Here is a 17,776-nt window from a genome sequence, read left to right as displayed (position 1 = left end):
AGGGATGGAGCCGTGTTCTGGTGTGACAGAGAGCGCCGAGGGAGGGATGGAGCCGTGTTCTGGTGTGACAAGCGCGATGCCCGTGGAGAGCGCCGAGGGAGGGGTGAAGCCGAGGTCTGGGGTGGGCATCTTCCTCCAGGCCATGCAAGACGGGAAGCTTCAGCTCGCTCACTTCGTCCTGGCCGCTCTGGGCGAGACCGCGGTCAACGCCGCGGTCGAAGGACCGGGACCTGGGGGCCGCACGCCTCTGATGTTTGCCGCCAGCCTCCCTCGGCCGTCCGAGCGCCGGTGCTTCCTGTGGCTGCTGCTGTCCAGGGGGGCGGAAGTGAACAGGAGGGACGGGGCGGGGCGCACCGCCCTCAGCCTGGCCAGCGAGAGCGGGCACCTGGACGCCGTCCATCTGCTCCTGGAGCACGGGGCCGACCCGGGCGCTGCCGACCGCCACGGGGCCACGCCTCTCGCCTACGCTGCCCGGCGCCGCCACGGCGCCGTGGTGAAGTTCCTCCTGCGGGAGCTGAAGGCCCGGGTGGAGGAGGTGGGGGAGGTGGTGGCGGAGGAAGAGGAGGCATGGCTGCTAGGTGAGGAGCAGAGACAAGATGGCCGCCTTGGGAGAGAAGAGGAGGTGGATTGCCGTGGAGGACAGGACGTGGAGGACCCAAGGGGGGTACAGGGGGAGCCTGAGCAGGGTGCGGGGGTGGGAGGACTGGGGTGCGGGGGAGACCCTCCTCTGCCCCCTCTCCACACGGACGCTGGCCTTTTCCTCTGTGAGAGCAGCATGGGGGATCTGCTTCTGATGGATCATGTGATCTGCAACCCATACGCCCTGGAGGGTGAAGAGGGCAAAGCGAGTGTCGGGGCCAGTCACAGACGTTCGTCTTGCCCCTCCCTGTCTCCTCTCTGCCTCCGGTCGTGGCTGACAGACCGGATCATCCCCAACCCTCCGCTGTGCCGGTCTGGACCCCTGACCCCGCCCAACAGAACCCACTCAGGACCCTACCAGCTGGGGCAGCATGCAGGCGACTCTACCAGGCCTCGCTTTCTCCCGAGCTGGTTCAGAAGAGGCCAGCCCTGCCCAGCAGACCACCACTCAACCCCAGAGACCCATCCCACCCCGACCGCTGGCAAACCTTCAGGAGGATTCTGTAAGTGGATGACCCCCACACGAGTCCTCAGCGCTGCAGGTTCCGCCCGCAGTTCTCAGTCCCTCCTGATAGAATCGTTGGACCCCCCTCAGAACCTGCTCTTGGAGAACCGGAGAGAACCCTCCCTCCTATCCGTTCTGGAGGCCCACCTCAGGCACGGGCCCACCGCGCTGCGGAACCGTTGCTTCCTGGACGAGGGGCGTGTGGAGGGGGGCCGGGCGGAGGAGGGCCTGGGGGCGCAGGGGGGCCGGACGGAGGGGGGCCGGGTGGAGGGGGGCCGGGGGGCGCCGGGGCGCCGGGGGGCGGATAGGCCCCTCAGGGCCAAACGTCGCAGCCTGCCCAGAGAGGCGCTGGGGGGGAGGAGTGGAGGGTGCAGGGGCGAGGACAGCCCCCTGCCGGCGCCCCCCAGGTGCCCCCAGGGTCAGTCGGCCACTGGGTGTAACGTGTTCAGGGCCCTGCGACGGCACACCTCCCCAGAGATCAGGGCCCTCCTGGGGGAGCGCTCCAACACAGACATGGAGGAACTGCTGTTCGACCACGATGAATGAGGAGGAGGAGAGGGGGAGGAGGGGAAGGAGGGCTCGAGTGAGGAAGAAGAGAAGTATGTGATGGAGAGGAAGGCTGGAGATGGTGATGACATTGAGAGGATGAGGGTGTTTGTGGCAGGGAGGACAATGACGGAGGGAAAGGATGAGGTCATAATCATGTGGCTGGATGATATCACGATGATGTCACGATGATATCCGGATGATTGCTGAGAAGAAGAGAGATAACAGGCTAACCATGGATGAACGCAAACAGGATTTTAAGCCAGAATCGTTTTATCGATTTGATCCCATTGATTGTCAACGCCAATGTTATTGTGGGTTTTTCATTGATTATGTTAGTGTTGTCATTCGGTGGTATACACACTATGCTGTGCACTTTATAAAGCTGTACAATTGTTCAATACATAGCATCTGTTATGAATAATGATGAAACTTTGTGGTGCTGTTAAATTAAATACCACTAAGCAAAACCATGGATGGACTCAAGTCATGTTATTCAATACAAATACAGGAAATATTTCTGGTTTGTCTTGGTAGACAACCCAACCCAGTACATCTATTTGTTTACGCAGTTAGATAACTCAATATTTGTATAGAGCAACAGCACACAAATAAACAACAAACTGTTCTTTTCAGCTGTACCTGACTGACCTCTAGTGGTAGAATTGAACATTTATTGCTGTATCACAAACAGTGCTGTGGGATTTACAACTGAGTTGTGGGTAAGACGTGATCAATACTGCCTGAAGCCATCTTTCTAACAGTAAATCACGAACAGACAAGCGTGTAATGCACGCTTGTGCATTAAACGAGACCGAATGCACGATGATGATGATGACAAGTGAGTCTCTTCACGTCTATTGGCCCCTTGGCTTGAGTTGACCTGAGGTTATCTAGGACACACACACACACGCGTGTATGTAAGTTATATATATACAGTCTGTGTGTGTATATTGTATATATAAAACAAACACACACATCATGGCACACACCTGGGTCACATTTTAAAATCAGTGCCATGCACGATTACCAAGCCAACCGTATTGGTTTGATCAGAGCATGGTGGCTTGCCTGAAGGGGGCAGCACTGCTTGCTTTGCTCACAAAACCCTGGGGTGGTCAGGTGCTGGAGTGACCGAGTACTGGAGGGGGGAGGGGGAGGGAGGGGTGGAGGGAGGTCTGATTAAGATCGTACACAACAGGGGTCTCAACTAGTGACCATATCTCCTCAAATCAACTCACAGACAAACCCTTTTAGATTCTGAATGAACACCAGGCAGTGAAGGTTCAAGGTCAGATCCATGGAGGTGATTGGACACGAGATAAGGAGGGCATCTTCGCAGGATTGAGACACACCCCAGAAACCTCTCAGCTCCCTCCTACAGGGCTCCCAGTTCTGTGTCCCTTTGTCTTGACTCCCTGCTGTGAACGAATCAATCATCGCCGTCCCCTTCGCTTGTCAATATATCATTACTCAGCGCTTGGCTTGGAATGGTTTGAGAATGACATACATGCTCAGGGTCTGGGTAGCCACTGTGCTGAGTCATGAAGTCACACACACACACACACACACACACAGGGGCTCTGAAAGGGGGCAGAGACGGGTAGGATGGGCGAGGGGAGGGCGAGCTGTGACAGAGGAGAGGCCGGGCTGGTAGGGGAGAAGAAACAGCTTCTGACAACTTTCAGTGCAATTTAATTATTGATAGAAGAGAAGCAGCTCTCGTTTGCTTCACACATAATGCAGAGACTGAGGGAGAGAGAGGGAGAGAGGAGAGAGAGAGAGAGAGAGAGAGAGAGAGAGAGAGAGAGAGAGAGAGAGAGAGAGAGAGAGAGAGAGAGAGAGAGAGAGAGAGAGAGAGAGGCAGAGGGAGTTAGAGAGAGAATGAGAGGAAATAGAGAGATGGGGAGTTAAGAGATAGAGAGTAGAAGAAAGAGATAGGGAGAGAGAAAGTGAGAGAGAAGTTGGAGAAAGAGTAGGATAAACAAAAAGAGGGAGAAGGAGGGAGTTAGAGAGAGAAAGAGTGGGAGAGAAGAGAGAGAAAGACAGTTGGAAAGAGGGAGAAACAAAGAGACATATACATGGGATGAGATGGCCCATACATTTGAATCCTTACAACACCTATTGGTGTATTTCAGTCTCAGCAGTGACTTATAGATACACGGTGACAGTATTCATGTACGTTGTCTTAACAAGTGACCGCAGAGTGTTTAAGACCTGGACAGGAAATGGCACAACAGCACAAGAAACCAGGAAAACGATGGACATGAGGTTCAGTTAACCCAGAAGATCACACACACACACGCGGCAGGACATACAGTCCATATGGACAGACGCATTTTGGCTGTAAAACAGGGCTTACAGACGACGATAATACAGTTAAAACGTCCAAACGTCGAAAAGGTCCACTGATGAAACGTTTTAGATCCCATTCATCATAAAACACTAAGAAACAGATCAGAATATGTCTGCTCCTAACAGGGCCGGTCCTTCCTATAGGCGACATAGGCATGAAGAGGGGGCGGCATTTTCCGAAGTGCATCCATTAATTAACACCTTGTGGCTGGGGGCAGCGGCACCCCGAATTGCGGTCCCGGGGGGAGGGGTGATAAATCGTGCCTAGGGCGCCAAATGTGCTAGGACCGGTACTGGCTCCTAAAATAAAGTGCTGCTGTTCACGTCAGAAAAATAGCATTGTGTGCAGAAAATGATAACTCATGTATATGCATAGTTTTTCAGACTATCTCCAGGAGGAAATCTACGTATATTTGTCTACACGGTATATAAAAACTGTAAATATTATCAACTGTCGGGTAGAAGTCTACAGGCGCTGAGATAAACACTGATGGATTTTTAGAGGGTTTGAAAATGGGGACTCTCAGAAGTGAAATATGCTACTTTGCAGTTTGCCTCCAAGCATTAAACGGTACATTGGATGACATCATAGAATGAGGCACCAACGACCTGACCGGAGGTTCGGTATTTTTGCTTTTTCTGATAGAACACAGCGGTCTCTCCATGTAGATCTCAGTCAGATGATTTTCATTCGATGGGTTTCATTCCGTTTCTGATCAGAAGTATTGCAGATCGTGCTTTTCTAACAAGAACAGGCTACTGCTACTTGGCATATTGCCCCGCATTCAAACGAACAACTGCCAAAAACAAGTTACGTGGCTACTAGCTTTTACAATTACTACAGATAAAACCTGAATATAACAGCAACTGTAGAGATTCCAATGCATTCCTCGGTCCTCAGGTCATCCCGAATAAAACGTACCGCTGGCTTGAGTGTGTGAAGCTGTAATCTTCCCCTTTGCTGCGGTATAAGTAGGTGCACTGATGCAGCGCGTGCATGCCCTATGTCCAGGAGTCCTCGAGCGCATCTCGAAACTGTGCGTGCGGGATAAAGGATGGGAACTCATAACCTCGCGCCTGATGAACACACTCAGTTATAACCTTGAGTTGCACACTGTGCGGTTCGGTGCTGCTGTGCCCGTGACATTGTAAGGCGCATCCGGTGTCCAGAAAAACACATAGTAGATTACAAGGATGAACGCTGATACGGATATGCTTAGGAAATAGGCAATAGCCATCGCCACTTTAACCCAAATCTTGGTGGCAATGTTGGCATGTTTAACCCGCTGGTCGCCAGGATAACTCGGCCTCCTCTGCATGTCTCCGTTCTGCTTCACCCCGGCAGAAGAAACTTGTTTGTTCGCCTTCATTTTACAATGGGTATGTTCTTGTATTCTTACGCTGAATGTAGTCTGTTCTTCAGCTAGTGTCCGGAGACCAAACAGGCAGTCCTTCCTCTCACCCCGCCTGCCCTGTTGACAACGCAGTTGCTGCTTCTGGGATTGACGTGGGACGATATGGCTTGTTATCCCCTGTGAGGAGGGTCGGTGTTGCCGGTGCGCGCCGGCCGGATCATGCTCTTCAATTTATACGGATCAATCAGGGCGGAGCGTAAACCAGACGGAACATTGATTGTATGTATCATGTTGCAGATCTAAAGCTGTCCCCAAATATGCAAGGGAGATGCCACACAGAAATCAGTATTTAAGAAGCTAAAATTTCGAGCGTGATCAAGTGGGAATACCGGTAACCTTTCACATTTCTGTCTAAACGGTTGCATTAATAAAGCACAGCATACTAACATACTCGGCCCAGCAGCACAGTTGAATCCGTGCGCAGGTAAAAAACCCAAACCGGAGAGCATCAGCTGGTGGGGCATGGATGGAAGTAACTGTCTACAAACGCGCACAAGTGGTCCAAAATGTTTCAAATCACTGACGCATTCACTGACAACCAGACAAATACATTTATTGGATACGGGAACTCAAAAGCAAAAATAAACCAAGGCGATACATTTGACGTGCATATTAGATGGCAAATAACAAACGTCACATTAGCCTTTCTAGGAAGAAAAGCCGTTTAAAAACTTGCTTCGATGACTGAAGTGTTCTTAAAAAGGTGGAGGGGGGGTATCTTATAGGGACAATGATTAATTCGGAAACTACACTGAAAAATCTTTTTATATTAAGCTAAATCGGGATATTGACATCCCATTCTGAAGGCAAATTAAAACCAAAAACATCATAAAGCAGTTTCTGGTGCAACCGGAAGACGGGTAGCCTAAAGCAGGTTGAACGTAATGCCCGAAGGTCTATACAATCACGCGTCACAAACTGAAATAAAAACAAAGCAAGTTACAAAGAAAATAACCTTTTCATACGTCTTCACACAACCTTGGAATGTTCAGTTGCATTTTAAAAACTGTACATATTGCAGTTCCTCACGTAACCATGTATTCATCCACTCACAATTACATCATTCAGTTTCTTTTGGAAAATTAAAGCAAAGGTTGATCAGAGTTTAAACTCATCAAAATCCGAGACAATTCGTTTTTACAATAATTTCATGATGCTGTGAAAAGGCCAACTTAAAAACAAGAAAAATCCCAAAACTCTCGGCGGCAGAGGTAAGCGACACCTCGTGTCAGCCCTTAATGAAAACGACAGCACGTGAACAGGCACGAGCCCCGCCAGTCACAGATGCGATGAGACGAGACGCCTGACTGACACCCTTAACCAGCATTAGATGTTACAAACACCTGCCTTCACTTCAGTCACTGCCCCACAATCACATTTAAAAACACTGGGTCACATAATGAGAAAATCTAAAGAAATAGAAAAAGAAAAAAAAGAACGAAAAAAGACTCCTGATGTGATAGCATAATTATCAACAGACAAATAAAAACGCTCTTCCCACAATCATATTTACAGTCGTGTCCATGATTAGGTGATAACAGGTGCTCTGTACATTGTTAATCTGAACCCCAGTTCAATTCCTTTGTTCCATATGAGTGATCAACAGTCAATACAAACTTTATAGACAGATAACCACAGATTACCCACACTCACACATTATTTATTGATAGAATGAGAGGGGAGAGGGAGGGTGTGGCCCAGGACGAATGAAACACTTTTAGCTGCAATCAAGCTCATGTAAACATTTATTCTAGACGATGTTCCACTTTACTGTTTCTCATGCTAAATAATGCCCGCTTCCAGAACATCGCAGTGGGCATTACCACCCACTCTATCTCCCTGTCAGTCTCCCTCCCTGTCTCTCTGAACTAACCGAACAGGAAAAGGGTGTTTCTGGAAAGCAGTAGTGTTGAGGTGGGGTCTCAGGGTGGCAACACAAACCAAGCAGTGACTCATCCCACACTAATATAACAAACACACAAACTCAACAAAACTATTAAAAAACGTGTCAGGACAATGTATGAGAGCCAAATCACACCGTCCTCACTGTCGCTTACCGCCATCATCATCATCATCATCGCCACAGTAACAAGGTAGCAGGTTTGGTTCCACCTGTGTTAGAACCCCGTTCTCTCTCTGTGTGGCAGACTGATTGGAACCTGACACTGTTGAAGGTACAAGCGAGAGGAGAGGGAGGGGAGACAGTGTGTGAGTGTGTGTGTGTGTGTAAGTGTGTGTGTTTTAGGGTCCAGGTAGCTACATGGCTCCTCCTCTTTAGTCTACGCTGGCGGTCTCAATCAAGCCAACTGAGAAAGAGGTGTGGTATCACCCCCTCCTCCTCCTCTCCCCCTCCAGCCTCTGTAAACCACTAGCAGTGGAAAGTCAGTTTGTCCAGATGGGCTCACGTCTCAGCCTGTCAACAGAACAGAGGGGGGGGAGGAGGGGGGAGGAGAAGGGAGTCACTGTAGTGTCTTGTGCGCCTCAGCTGGGAGTACAGGAGGGGGGGGAGGAGGGCTCTTCTCCCGCTGCAACCACACACATGAAAACAACACACACACCGTCATTGGTCATTGATGCGCCACTTTTGATTGATCTGATTGGATGAGAGGCATGCACATCACCGTGTCGACTGACAAACGGGGAGATGACAGAGAGGGAGGGCAGAGGGCTGTGCTTCGTGCAGTAGGAAAGGTGGGAGGAAGGGCAGAGTAGGAAAGGTGTGAATCCTCACACGGTGTCAACACGAGGAGAGAGAGAGCGTCGCTCGTTAACGGAACGCCTCCTGACCGACAGCTGACACGGCCGCGAGGCGACTTCAGAGGGCCTGTTTTTAACGCTGATTAGATTCCCTGACATCTCCATCTCCCCCCCTCCCCGCCACCTATCCGATCTCATCTGTTCCTGGTCACCCAGCAACACTGCCTCACCCTGAACAACACACCCCATTTCTGATCTCCACACACTCCCTCCTCCTCCTCCTCCTCCTCCTCCTCCTCCTCCCAGCACTCAGGATCATCTGTAATGAAGATTCACCAGAGCAACAGTCCTTATTGAATCACAGCAGCACTTGTGAGGCTGGCCTTCCATCCTCTCCCCAGCCTCTCCCCCCACCCTCTCCCCAGCCTCTCCTCACCCTCTCCCCAGCCTCTCCCCAGCCTCAACGATTTCCTCATAAAAGCTTTAGTCGTTAATTGCGCCCCTGCCTTCATTTCCGGCCCTCCGCCCTGACCTGACAGAGATGGAGGGGAGAGAGAAATACAGAGAAAGAAAAACAGGTAGAGACCAAGACAGAAGACAGAGAGATACAAGGAGAGAGATTCATAGAGAAACAGATTCACAGAACGACACACAGATAAAAAGAGAGACAAAAAGCCAGAGAGAGAGGGAGTGTAATATGATCTGTTGAGAAGTGTTGATCCTCCCTCAGCCACATCCTGGACACAGCCATTAGCCAGTCTGATAAGAAACAGACTCAGACTGAATGGAGATGAGGAGATGTGGAGAGAGGAGGTGAGAGGAGTGGAGGGTTGAGGGGACAAGAAGAGAAGGAAGGAGAGGAGGAGAGGGTAGAAAAGGACAGGAGAAGATATGAGAAGGGAGGACAGGAGAGGGGGAGATGAGAGGAGTTTAATGACCACCAAGCACTAAACCACTTGTCAGCTAAGAATTCATGAGACATTAGGAGAACTATTGGGTGACTTACAAGATAAAGATGAGATCAGTCCTCAACAAGGAGGGAGGAGACAACCATGTCCCCCTGTAACCCTTCTCTTTAACCCTTGTGTTATCTTCGGGTCATTCTGACCCATCAGTCATTGTGACCCACCGTCGTATTGCGACAAATTTACCGCATACAAAGACAAAGTGAAGCATTTTCTTTTAACAGCTAGGCTGTCTCAGACCCCCCACATTGCAAAGGTTAAAAGAAAATTATTTTAATTTGTTTTTGTATTGGGTAAAATTGGGTAAACACAACGATGGTTCGTTATGAACCTTTGGGTCATGTGACCCGAAGGCAGCACGAGGGTTAAATCATGCTGATCTCTCCATCATCCTGATCTCTCCCAGCCTCTCCTCTCTGATCTCTCCATCATGCTGATCTCTCCTAGCCTCTCCTCTCTGATCTCTCCATCATGCTGATCTCTCCTAGCCTCTCCTCTCTGATCTCTCCATCATCCTGATCTCTCCCAGCCTCTCCTCTCTGATCTCTCCATCATGCTGATCTCTCCCAGCCTCTCCTCTCTGATCTCTCCATCATGCTGATCTCTCCCAGTCTCTCCTTTTTGATCTCTCCATCATGCTGATCTCTCCCAGTCTCTCCTTTTTGATCTCTCCATCATGCTGATCTCTCCTAGCCTCTCCTTTCTGATCTCAGTCAGATGGAGTCAGATGGCTGAGCGGTGAGGGAGTCGGGCTAGTAATATGAAGGTTGCCAGTTCGATTCCTGGCCGTGCCAAATTACGTTGTGTCCTTGGGCAAGGCACTTCACCCTACTTGCTTCGGGGGGAATGTCCCTGTACTTACTGTAAGTCGCTCTGGATAAGAGTGTCTGCTAAATGACTAAAATGTAAATGTAAATCTCTCCATCATGCTGATCTCTCTCAGGCTCTCCTTTTTGATATCTCCATCATGCTGATCTCTCCTAGCATCTCCTCTGATCTCTCCATCATGCTGAACACAGTCACATTACAGAACAGCACTAAACACCAAACGCACCAATACTGAACACACATGTAAAAGTACTACTAACACACCAACACAGCAGTAATAGTGGATCATTACCAGAATGTTATATCTGTTATAGTAGTAATGGAGACAAGATGACAGGCATAACAGTGGAATCATGCAGCCCTCCCAAGCAAAAGGAAGTAAGTGGCTATTTTGTTCAAAATCGAGTTACAGTTGTGTTTGGTGTATTTAATATTTGCTTGGTCACGTGGATGAATCTTGTGTGTTTGTCTGATCGGTTAAACTTTTTGAAGCCACTTTCCTCGGGTTTCCTCCGAGAGCATGTCTGCCCTGTCGCCTGGGAGCGGCAGTCAGCAGAACAGACAACACACAGACACAACACAACACAGACACAACACAGACACAACACAGACAGCACGCCGTAATGCAAGCAGAATCACACCATCACCACGGCGACGGGGGCGAGCGCCCCCTGGTGATGTGCTCATGGGAAGTGTAAAGTAAAAAAGTCATAAAGCACAAATAATTTTGTGATTTTGGGTGGAGAAGGGTCACACCTCAGTGAGTACAGGTAGGGTGTGTGTGTGTGTGTGTGTGTGTGGAAGGCAGGTGGTTAGTGCTTCATTCAGTCCACAGAAGAAGAAGAGGAAGGAGGAGCTTCACATAGCAACGGAGTGATTGACAGGTCAGCTGTGTCATGCCACCGAGGGGAAGTGACATCATGGGAGCAGCGTTCCCTGGGAGGAGGGGGGCGAGGGAGTGACATCATGACTCGAAGAGACGGAGAGAGGGAGGGTGTGAACGCCACAAAGCGACAGCGAAAACCAAAAACGAGAGATGAACCACACAAAGAGGAGGGGGGGAGAGAGACAGAGGGAGAGAGAGAGGAGAGGGGGGAGAGAGACAGAGGGAGAGAGAGAGGAGAGGGAGGAGAGAGACAGAGGGAGAGAGAGAGGAGAGGGAGGAGACGGAGGGGTGTGGTTAGAGCCCAGTGGGAGGAGTCAGGGGCTCCTTACAGAAAGCCACTGTCTCAAAGTCAGCGATGCAGACCGCACCTGAGGACGGCTGCTCCGACAGGCGCTCGTTCTCCGCCTCCGGTCTGGAGGTGGCGGGCTCTCCGGCGGTTACCTGGGCCGGTTCCGGTGGGGTCTGGTCTGTCTCCAGAACAGCTGCTAGAGAAGAGTCCTCTGCAGGGGGAGGGGCCTCCGCAGGGGGAGGGGCCTCCACAGGGGGAGGGGCCTCCACAGGGGGAGGGGCCTCCACAGGGGGAGGGGCCTCCACAGGGGGAGGGGCCTCCACAGGGGGAGGGGCCTCCGCTGATTCTGCGATAGAAGAAAACCAAACATTTCAGAATCAATGTTTTCCTCAAACACCCAGTTAAATCCCCTAGCTGTGAAGGGAGCAGGTGTGAGGCAGGTACCCTGAGGTGGGAGGCCTGGGGCTGGGCTGGGGCTGGCTGGGGGAGAGGCTGAGGGGGCCTCTGTTTCGGGGGCTTGTGTGGGGGGGCTGGAGGCAGGCTGTGTTGGGGCTGTTGTCTCCAGGGCAGGGGTGTCCTCTGGTGCCGTTTCAGAAACTATAACTGAGGGGGGGGGGGGGGGGGGAGGAGAGGAAAGAGGATGTTTTAAACTCAAAGCAACGAGACAACAATTGAGTTTTTAGTGTTCATCTATAAACAGCAGCCAAGCGTTACCTTTCTGTACGTCCTCCTTCTCTACTGCCGATGCCTGCTTGTCCAGGCCAGGGTCCTGGCTCTCCTTTTGGGGCTCTGACATGGCCAGAGGCTGGGCCTGGGGGCTGCTCTGGGCCTGGGGGCTGCTCTGGGCCTGGGGGCTGCTCTGGGCCTGGGGGCTGCTCTGGGCCTGGGGTGGGCTGCTCTGGGCCTGGGGGCTGCTCTGGGCCTGGGGTGGGCTGCTCTGGGCCTGGGGGCTGCTCTGGGCCTGGGGTGGGCTGCTCTCTGCACTGGGGGGCTTCAGAGGACTCTCTCCCAGGCTGCTGCGCGGTGACATCATCTCCATCTCCTCCCCCCAGTCGGACACAGGCTGGTGGCCCTCCAGGGGGGTGAAGGGGCTGAGGGGCTTGGCCCCCTCCGGGGAGTCCTGCGCTGCCTGCGGGGGGGGGATGTGGACCTTGGGCCGGGGGGTGCGCTGCTGTCTGGGGCTGGCTGCCGAGGAGGGGGAGGAGGGGGAGGGAGAGGAGGTAGGGGGAGGGGAGAGAGGGGAGTTGGCGGTCTGGATTTTTGTCCTCGTCGTTTTCTCCTTCTGGGACTCTCTGTCTTTCCTGCCCTCCTCCTCCTCCTCCTCGGAGTCGTCATCCCCTGAGATCTCCTCCTCCTCCTCCCCATCGCTGGCGTCCTCCCACTCGTCCTCATCCTCCTCTCCTCCTCCACTCTTCTCCCCCGCCTGTGGGATCAACACGTTCATCATTTCAAAGTGGATCTGAACGGCATTCAGGATGAGCTGTGGCCAGGCGGAGTCCTGGGGAGAGGAGAGTCTGCTCTGCCAGCGTACCTTCTGTGACGTGGAGCCTCGGGCCTTCTCTCCCTCCTTCATCCTCTCCTCTCTCTTGGGCTTGTCGCTCTTCTCTTTCTCCTCGTCCTCCTTCTCTCCCTCCCAGCGGTTATCATGCATGCTGGAACAGACAAGCCGCCAGAAACGTTAACCTCTGCAGGTCACACATGTTCACACCGATGAGAATCGTAAAGGACGACTTGGGCCTCATTGGACAGTCAAGGTCAAGTGGGAGGGCCAGTAGATCTTCTCCTCCAATGAGAGCCAGAGGAGGGGAGAGGAAGAGGCGGGTCAGGACGTACCTGTAACTCTTGCTCTGACCCCGCCCCCGGGCACGCTCCCCACGCCCACCCTCCCGGCCACGCCCCTCACCCAGGAAGTCTCCGAACGTGGGCGCCTTGGGGGGGCGTTTACTGTCATCTGAGGAACGAGAGAGAGATAGAGAGACATCACAGATTTAGGGAGAAGGGAGGTGAGGGAGGATAGGGGAGGGTCAGGGACGTAACAATATCAACACAGTCTTGTTAAAAGTGTCAAAGACAAAACAAACAAACACACAACTACAGCAGGTGGCATCAGTGGTCCCAGGAAGCACCGAGGCGTGAGGTCATCTGCATGTACGACACACACAGTAAACACAGTCTAGTTAGACAGCCAGCGTCACTGCTACAAACCAACACACACGATGGGATTGACGATGTTGACACACAACCGGGAGAAGAAAAAAATAACACACACACACACACTCCCATGCTTGTGGCTAACCTGCGGCCCTTCCTGGAGGGTTAGTACGGGAGCTATGCCCCCTCGCTGTAGAGAGAACACACACACACCCACCACACACACACACACAGATGCACAGACACACACACAAACACAGGGACACATGCACACACACACAAATGACTATACACAGATACTATCATACTCTAGTGCCAGGGGACCATGACAGTAGAGGTGTTCCCTGGGCACCTGCCAGTGCTGTACCCAGTCTAGCAGTCTAATGTGTGTGTGTGTGTGTGGGGGGTATGTATGTGTGTGTTGGGTATGTGTGTGGGTGTGACTGTGTGTGTGGGGGGTATATGTGTGTGTGTGGTATATATGTGTGTGGGTGTGACTGTGTGTGTGAGGGGTATATGTGTGTGTGTGGTACATGTGTGTGTGTGGTATGTGTGTGTGTGGGTGTGACTGTGTGTGTGTGTGGTATATATGTGTGTGTGTGTGGTATATATGTGTGTGTGTGTGGTATATATGTGTGTGTGTGTGGTATATATATATGTGTGTGTACGTGTCTTGCCTCTGCGTCCTCCCTGGTCAGGTGTGTTGCCTTCAGAGGCCAAAGCTGGATCCTCCTTGAACCTGTGAACACAAAACATCAGCTGGTCACATCTACGTTACACCCTCTCACTGTTCTCACTGTTCTCACACACACACACACACACACACCACCCCCCCTTCACTCACATGGTGTCGGTCTTCTGGGCGTCCCACTCTCGTCTCCACTGGCCCGTGGCGTTGCGGTGGCGCGCCAGACGCTCCTCATCGATCTGCTCACGCTCCTTCTTCCAGCGCAGGTACTCGGCCCGCTCACGCCCCGTCATCGACATGGTCATGTCTGTCCCCTTAGGACCCGGCCTCCGACTCTGGAGGGGGAGAAGAGAGAGGGGGAGAGGAGAGAGAGAGGGGGAGAGGAGAGAGAGAGGGGGAGAGGAGAGAGAGAGGGGGAGGAGAGAGAGAGAGGGGGAGAGGAGAGAGAGAGGGGGAGAGGAGAGAGAGAGGGGGAGAGACAGGATACAGACAGAGACACAAGTCATCATCTGTAACACTATCCAGCCAGGGAAGACGCAGCTCAACCCGACAACCACCACCGTGTTTGGGTCATGTGACCCCGGCACCGTGTTTGGGTCATGTGACCCCGGGTCATGTGACCCCGGGTCATGTGACCCCGGCACCGTGTTTGGGTCATGTGACCCCGGCACCGTGTTTGGGTCATGTGACCCCGGGTCACGTGACCCCGGCTTGGCACTCACACTCCACTCCTTCTCCATCTCGGCTCCCGTCTTCACGTTCTCAAAGTCCAGCCCGCCCCAGTTCCGGACGTGCCGTCGGCTTCCCTCCTTGCGATCGATGTCCGGAACCGGACCGGAGCGCCGAGGGTCGTCCAGAAAGTTCCGGATGGGCCTGTCTCCGTCCCCCTGGGAACAGAACCAGAGTCTCCTTCATCTGGACTAACCAACACCTCCTTCATCTGGACTAACCAACACCTCCGTCATCTGCACCGCAGAAACTGTACGCAGGACAGAAAACTAGCAGCATCCACCAGCCAAACGCTGGTAAGATGTGCAAGAGGCTAGTAGTCAGGAGTATACTCACCAGTCCTGAAAACGATGGTAATCTATCGAGTGGCTGGTCAAGTTTGAACATTCACTAGCCATTTGGCTGGAGGAATTTAATTATTATTTTGCACCCTGACTGTACGTCTAAAAGGAGTGTGATTTTCTTGTTTTTAAATTTTTTATCTAGTTGGACTTGTAGTATAGATAGCTTTTCTAGTGACTTATGGTAAGTAAAGGACTCATTAGGTGCTGGGTGTGTGATTCTCACCCTCTGGCCTCGCTCATACTCTGCAATCTTCTCCATCTCCTCGTTCATCTTCTCAATATTCTGTCTCCTCTTCTCCTCCCACTCCTGGAGACAGACAGGAGAGGGAGAGAGAGAGACAGACAGGAGAGAGGGAGAGACAGGAGAGGGAGAGAGACAGACAGGAAAGGGAGAGAGAGGTGAGAGACAGACAGGAGAGGGGGAGAGAGGGGGGAGAGACAGACAGGAGAGGGAGAGAGAGGTGAGAGAGACAGGAGAGGGGGAGAGAGAGGGGGAGAGACAGACAGGAGAGGGAGAGAGACAGACAGGAGAGGGAGAGAGAGGGGGAGAGACAGACAGGAGAGGGAGAGAGGGGGGGGAGAGAGACAGGAGAGGGAGAGAGAGGTGAGAGACAGACAGGAGAGGGGGAGAGAGAGGGGGAGAGACAGACAGGAGAGGGAGAGAGGGGGGAGACAGACAGGAGAGGAAGCGAGAAGGGGGGAGACAGACAGGAGAGGGAGAGAGGGGGGAGACAGACAGGAGAGGGAGAGAGACAGACAGGAGAGGGAGAGAGAGGGGGAGACAGACAGGAGAGGGAGAGAGAGGGGGGAGACAGACAGGAGAGGGAGAGAGAGGGGGGAGACAGACAGGAGAGGGAGAGAGAGGGGGGAGACAGACAGGAGAGGGAGAGAGAGGGGGAGACAGACAGGAGAGGGAGAGACAGACAGGAGAGGGAGAGACAGACAGGAGAGGGAGAGAGAGGGGGGGAGACAGACAGGAGAGAGACAGACAGGAGAGGGAGAGAGAGGGGGGGAGACAGACAGGAGAGGGAGAGAGACAGACAGGAGAGGGAGAGGGGGGGGGAGACAGACAGGAGAGGGAGAGAGAGGGGGGAGACAGACAGGAGAGGGAGAGAGACAGACAGGAGAGGGAGAGAGACAGACAGGAGAGGGAGAGAGAGGGGGGAGACAGACAGGAGAGGGAGAGAGACAGACAGGAGAGGGAGAGAGACAGACAGGAGAGGGAGAGAGACAGACAGGAGAGGGAGAGAGAGGGGGGGAGACAGACAGGAGAGGGAGAGAGAGGGGGAGACAGACAGGAGAGGGAGAGAGAGGGGGGAGACAGACAGGAGAGGGAGAGACCGACAGGAGAGGGAGAGACAGACAGGAGAGGGAGAGAGAGGGGGGGAGACAGACAGGAGAGGGGGGGGGGAGAAAGAGGGAGAGAGGGTTAGAGGAAGAAACAGTTTTTTTTTTAAAGAACGAAATATGTATTTTACCTTTCAAAAACGTTTTTTCAAAGCCCCACCCCCCCACACACCGAACAGGAAATACACACCCTATTGATCTGCCTGGAAATGGGAACACATCATTGGCCTGATTGACAGGAAATCAAGATATATGATAGGTCTGACTGCAAATGATGATTGTGATTGGTTCCACTGGCAGGAAGTGAGCAGCAGTAAGCTGAGGCCCAGCCCCAGGAGTCATGATGTCATCATAATGTCATCAGATAACAAAAACTTTGTTTTTTAGAGAAAAAAAAATATTTATCCCCCCCACACACACACACACACACACACAGAAAGGAGGAGAGAGGAGGAGAGGGGAGAGGAGAGAAGCCTAAAACCCCATCTCTGGCGAAGGCAACACCAGACGGTAATGAAACATGGTTGATCACTGAACAGTATTAGAGTCACACACACACTCACCTTAGACTTCCTGTCACCACCAGAGCCTGCTTGTGGCGCTCCAACTCCCTCTCTGCCTCCCCCCTCTCTGCCTCCCCCCTCTCTGCCTCCTCCCTCTCTGCCTCCCCCCTCTCTGCCTCCCCCCTCTCTGCCTCCTCCCTCTCTGCCTCCCCCCTCTCTGCCTCCCCCCTCTCTGCCTCCTCCCTCTCTGCCTCCTCCCTCTCTGCCTCCCCCCTCTCTGCCTCCTCCCTCTCTGCCTCCCCCCTCTCTGCCTCCTCCCTCTCTGCCTCCCCCCTCTCTGCCTCCCCCCTCTCTGCCTCCTCCCTCTCTGCCTCCTCCCTCTCTGCCTCCTCCCTCTCTGCCTCCCCCCTCTCTCCCTCCTCTTCCACCTCTCCTCCCTCCTCTCCTGCCCATCCCAGGCCCCTCCCCTGTCTCCCCCTCCTTGTATGGTCTCTCTGGGCGAGGTTCTCGTTCCGGGCGTGGTTCTCGTTCAGGGCGTGGTTCTCTCTCTGACCAAGGCTCTCTATCGGGGCGGGGCTCCCTCCTCTCCTGGCGAGCCCCGCCCCCACGCTGGCCGCCGCGCCCCAAACGCCCAGACCCTGCCCTCCTGGGGGGGCTTCCTTCCCCCTCCTCCGAGGACCACCTGCCCCGCGGGGGCGCCGCGCTCTTCCAGTCATTCATCACAGACCGCTTGTCCTGCAGGGGGGAGAAGGACTGGTGTTCACACAGCCGGGGGGAACACCATGCTGAATTTAAAAATGTATGAAACTGAAAGACTCATCTATGCATCCATTATATTTTTTCTACACAATTGGAAGTGTGTATGTACTGATTTTCCATTCGCACGAGG

The 17,776-nt window shown here is 53.0% G+C and overlaps 1 protein-coding gene and 1 long non-coding RNA gene across 2 annotated transcripts; both read right to left on the bottom strand.

Moving 5' to 3' along the window:
- Positions 1 to 3,369: 3,369 nt before the first annotated feature.
- LOC134029112 (uncharacterized) lies at positions 3,370 to 5,847 on the bottom strand. Its single transcript, XR_009931613.1, has 2 exons — positions 4,340 to 5,847; positions 3,370 to 4,158 (listed from the first exon to the last, which is right to left on the bottom strand). It is a non-coding gene; the product is annotated as an uncharacterized LOC134029112 (long non-coding RNA).
- A 145-nt stretch (positions 5,848 to 5,992) lies between these two features.
- On the bottom strand, positions 5,993 to 16,998 carry LOC134028981 (coiled-coil domain-containing protein 9-like). The gene is made up of 11 exons (XM_062472924.1): positions 16,948 to 16,998; positions 15,261 to 15,344; positions 14,687 to 14,851; positions 14,121 to 14,299; positions 13,954 to 14,015; positions 12,959 to 13,076; positions 12,657 to 12,777; positions 11,840 to 12,548; positions 11,570 to 11,728; positions 11,205 to 11,471; positions 5,993 to 7,873 (listed from the first exon to the last, which is right to left on the bottom strand). Exons 2-11 carry the CDS (start codon positions 15,306 to 15,308, stop codon positions 7,869 to 7,871), a joined length of 1,833 nt encoding a protein of 610 aa, XP_062328908.1. The 5' UTR covers positions 15,309 to 15,344; positions 16,948 to 16,998; the 3' UTR covers positions 5,993 to 7,868.
- Positions 16,999 to 17,776: the final 778 nt, after the last annotated feature.

The sequence above is a fragment of the Osmerus eperlanus genome, chromosome 11 (assembly GCF_963692335.1).
Source record: "Osmerus eperlanus chromosome 11, fOsmEpe2.1, whole genome shotgun sequence".
Taxonomy (NCBI): domain Eukaryota; kingdom Metazoa; phylum Chordata; class Actinopteri; order Osmeriformes; family Osmeridae; genus Osmerus; species Osmerus eperlanus.
The sequence above is the reverse complement of the archived record's forward strand: the minus strand, read 5'-3'. Positions and strand labels throughout refer to the sequence as shown.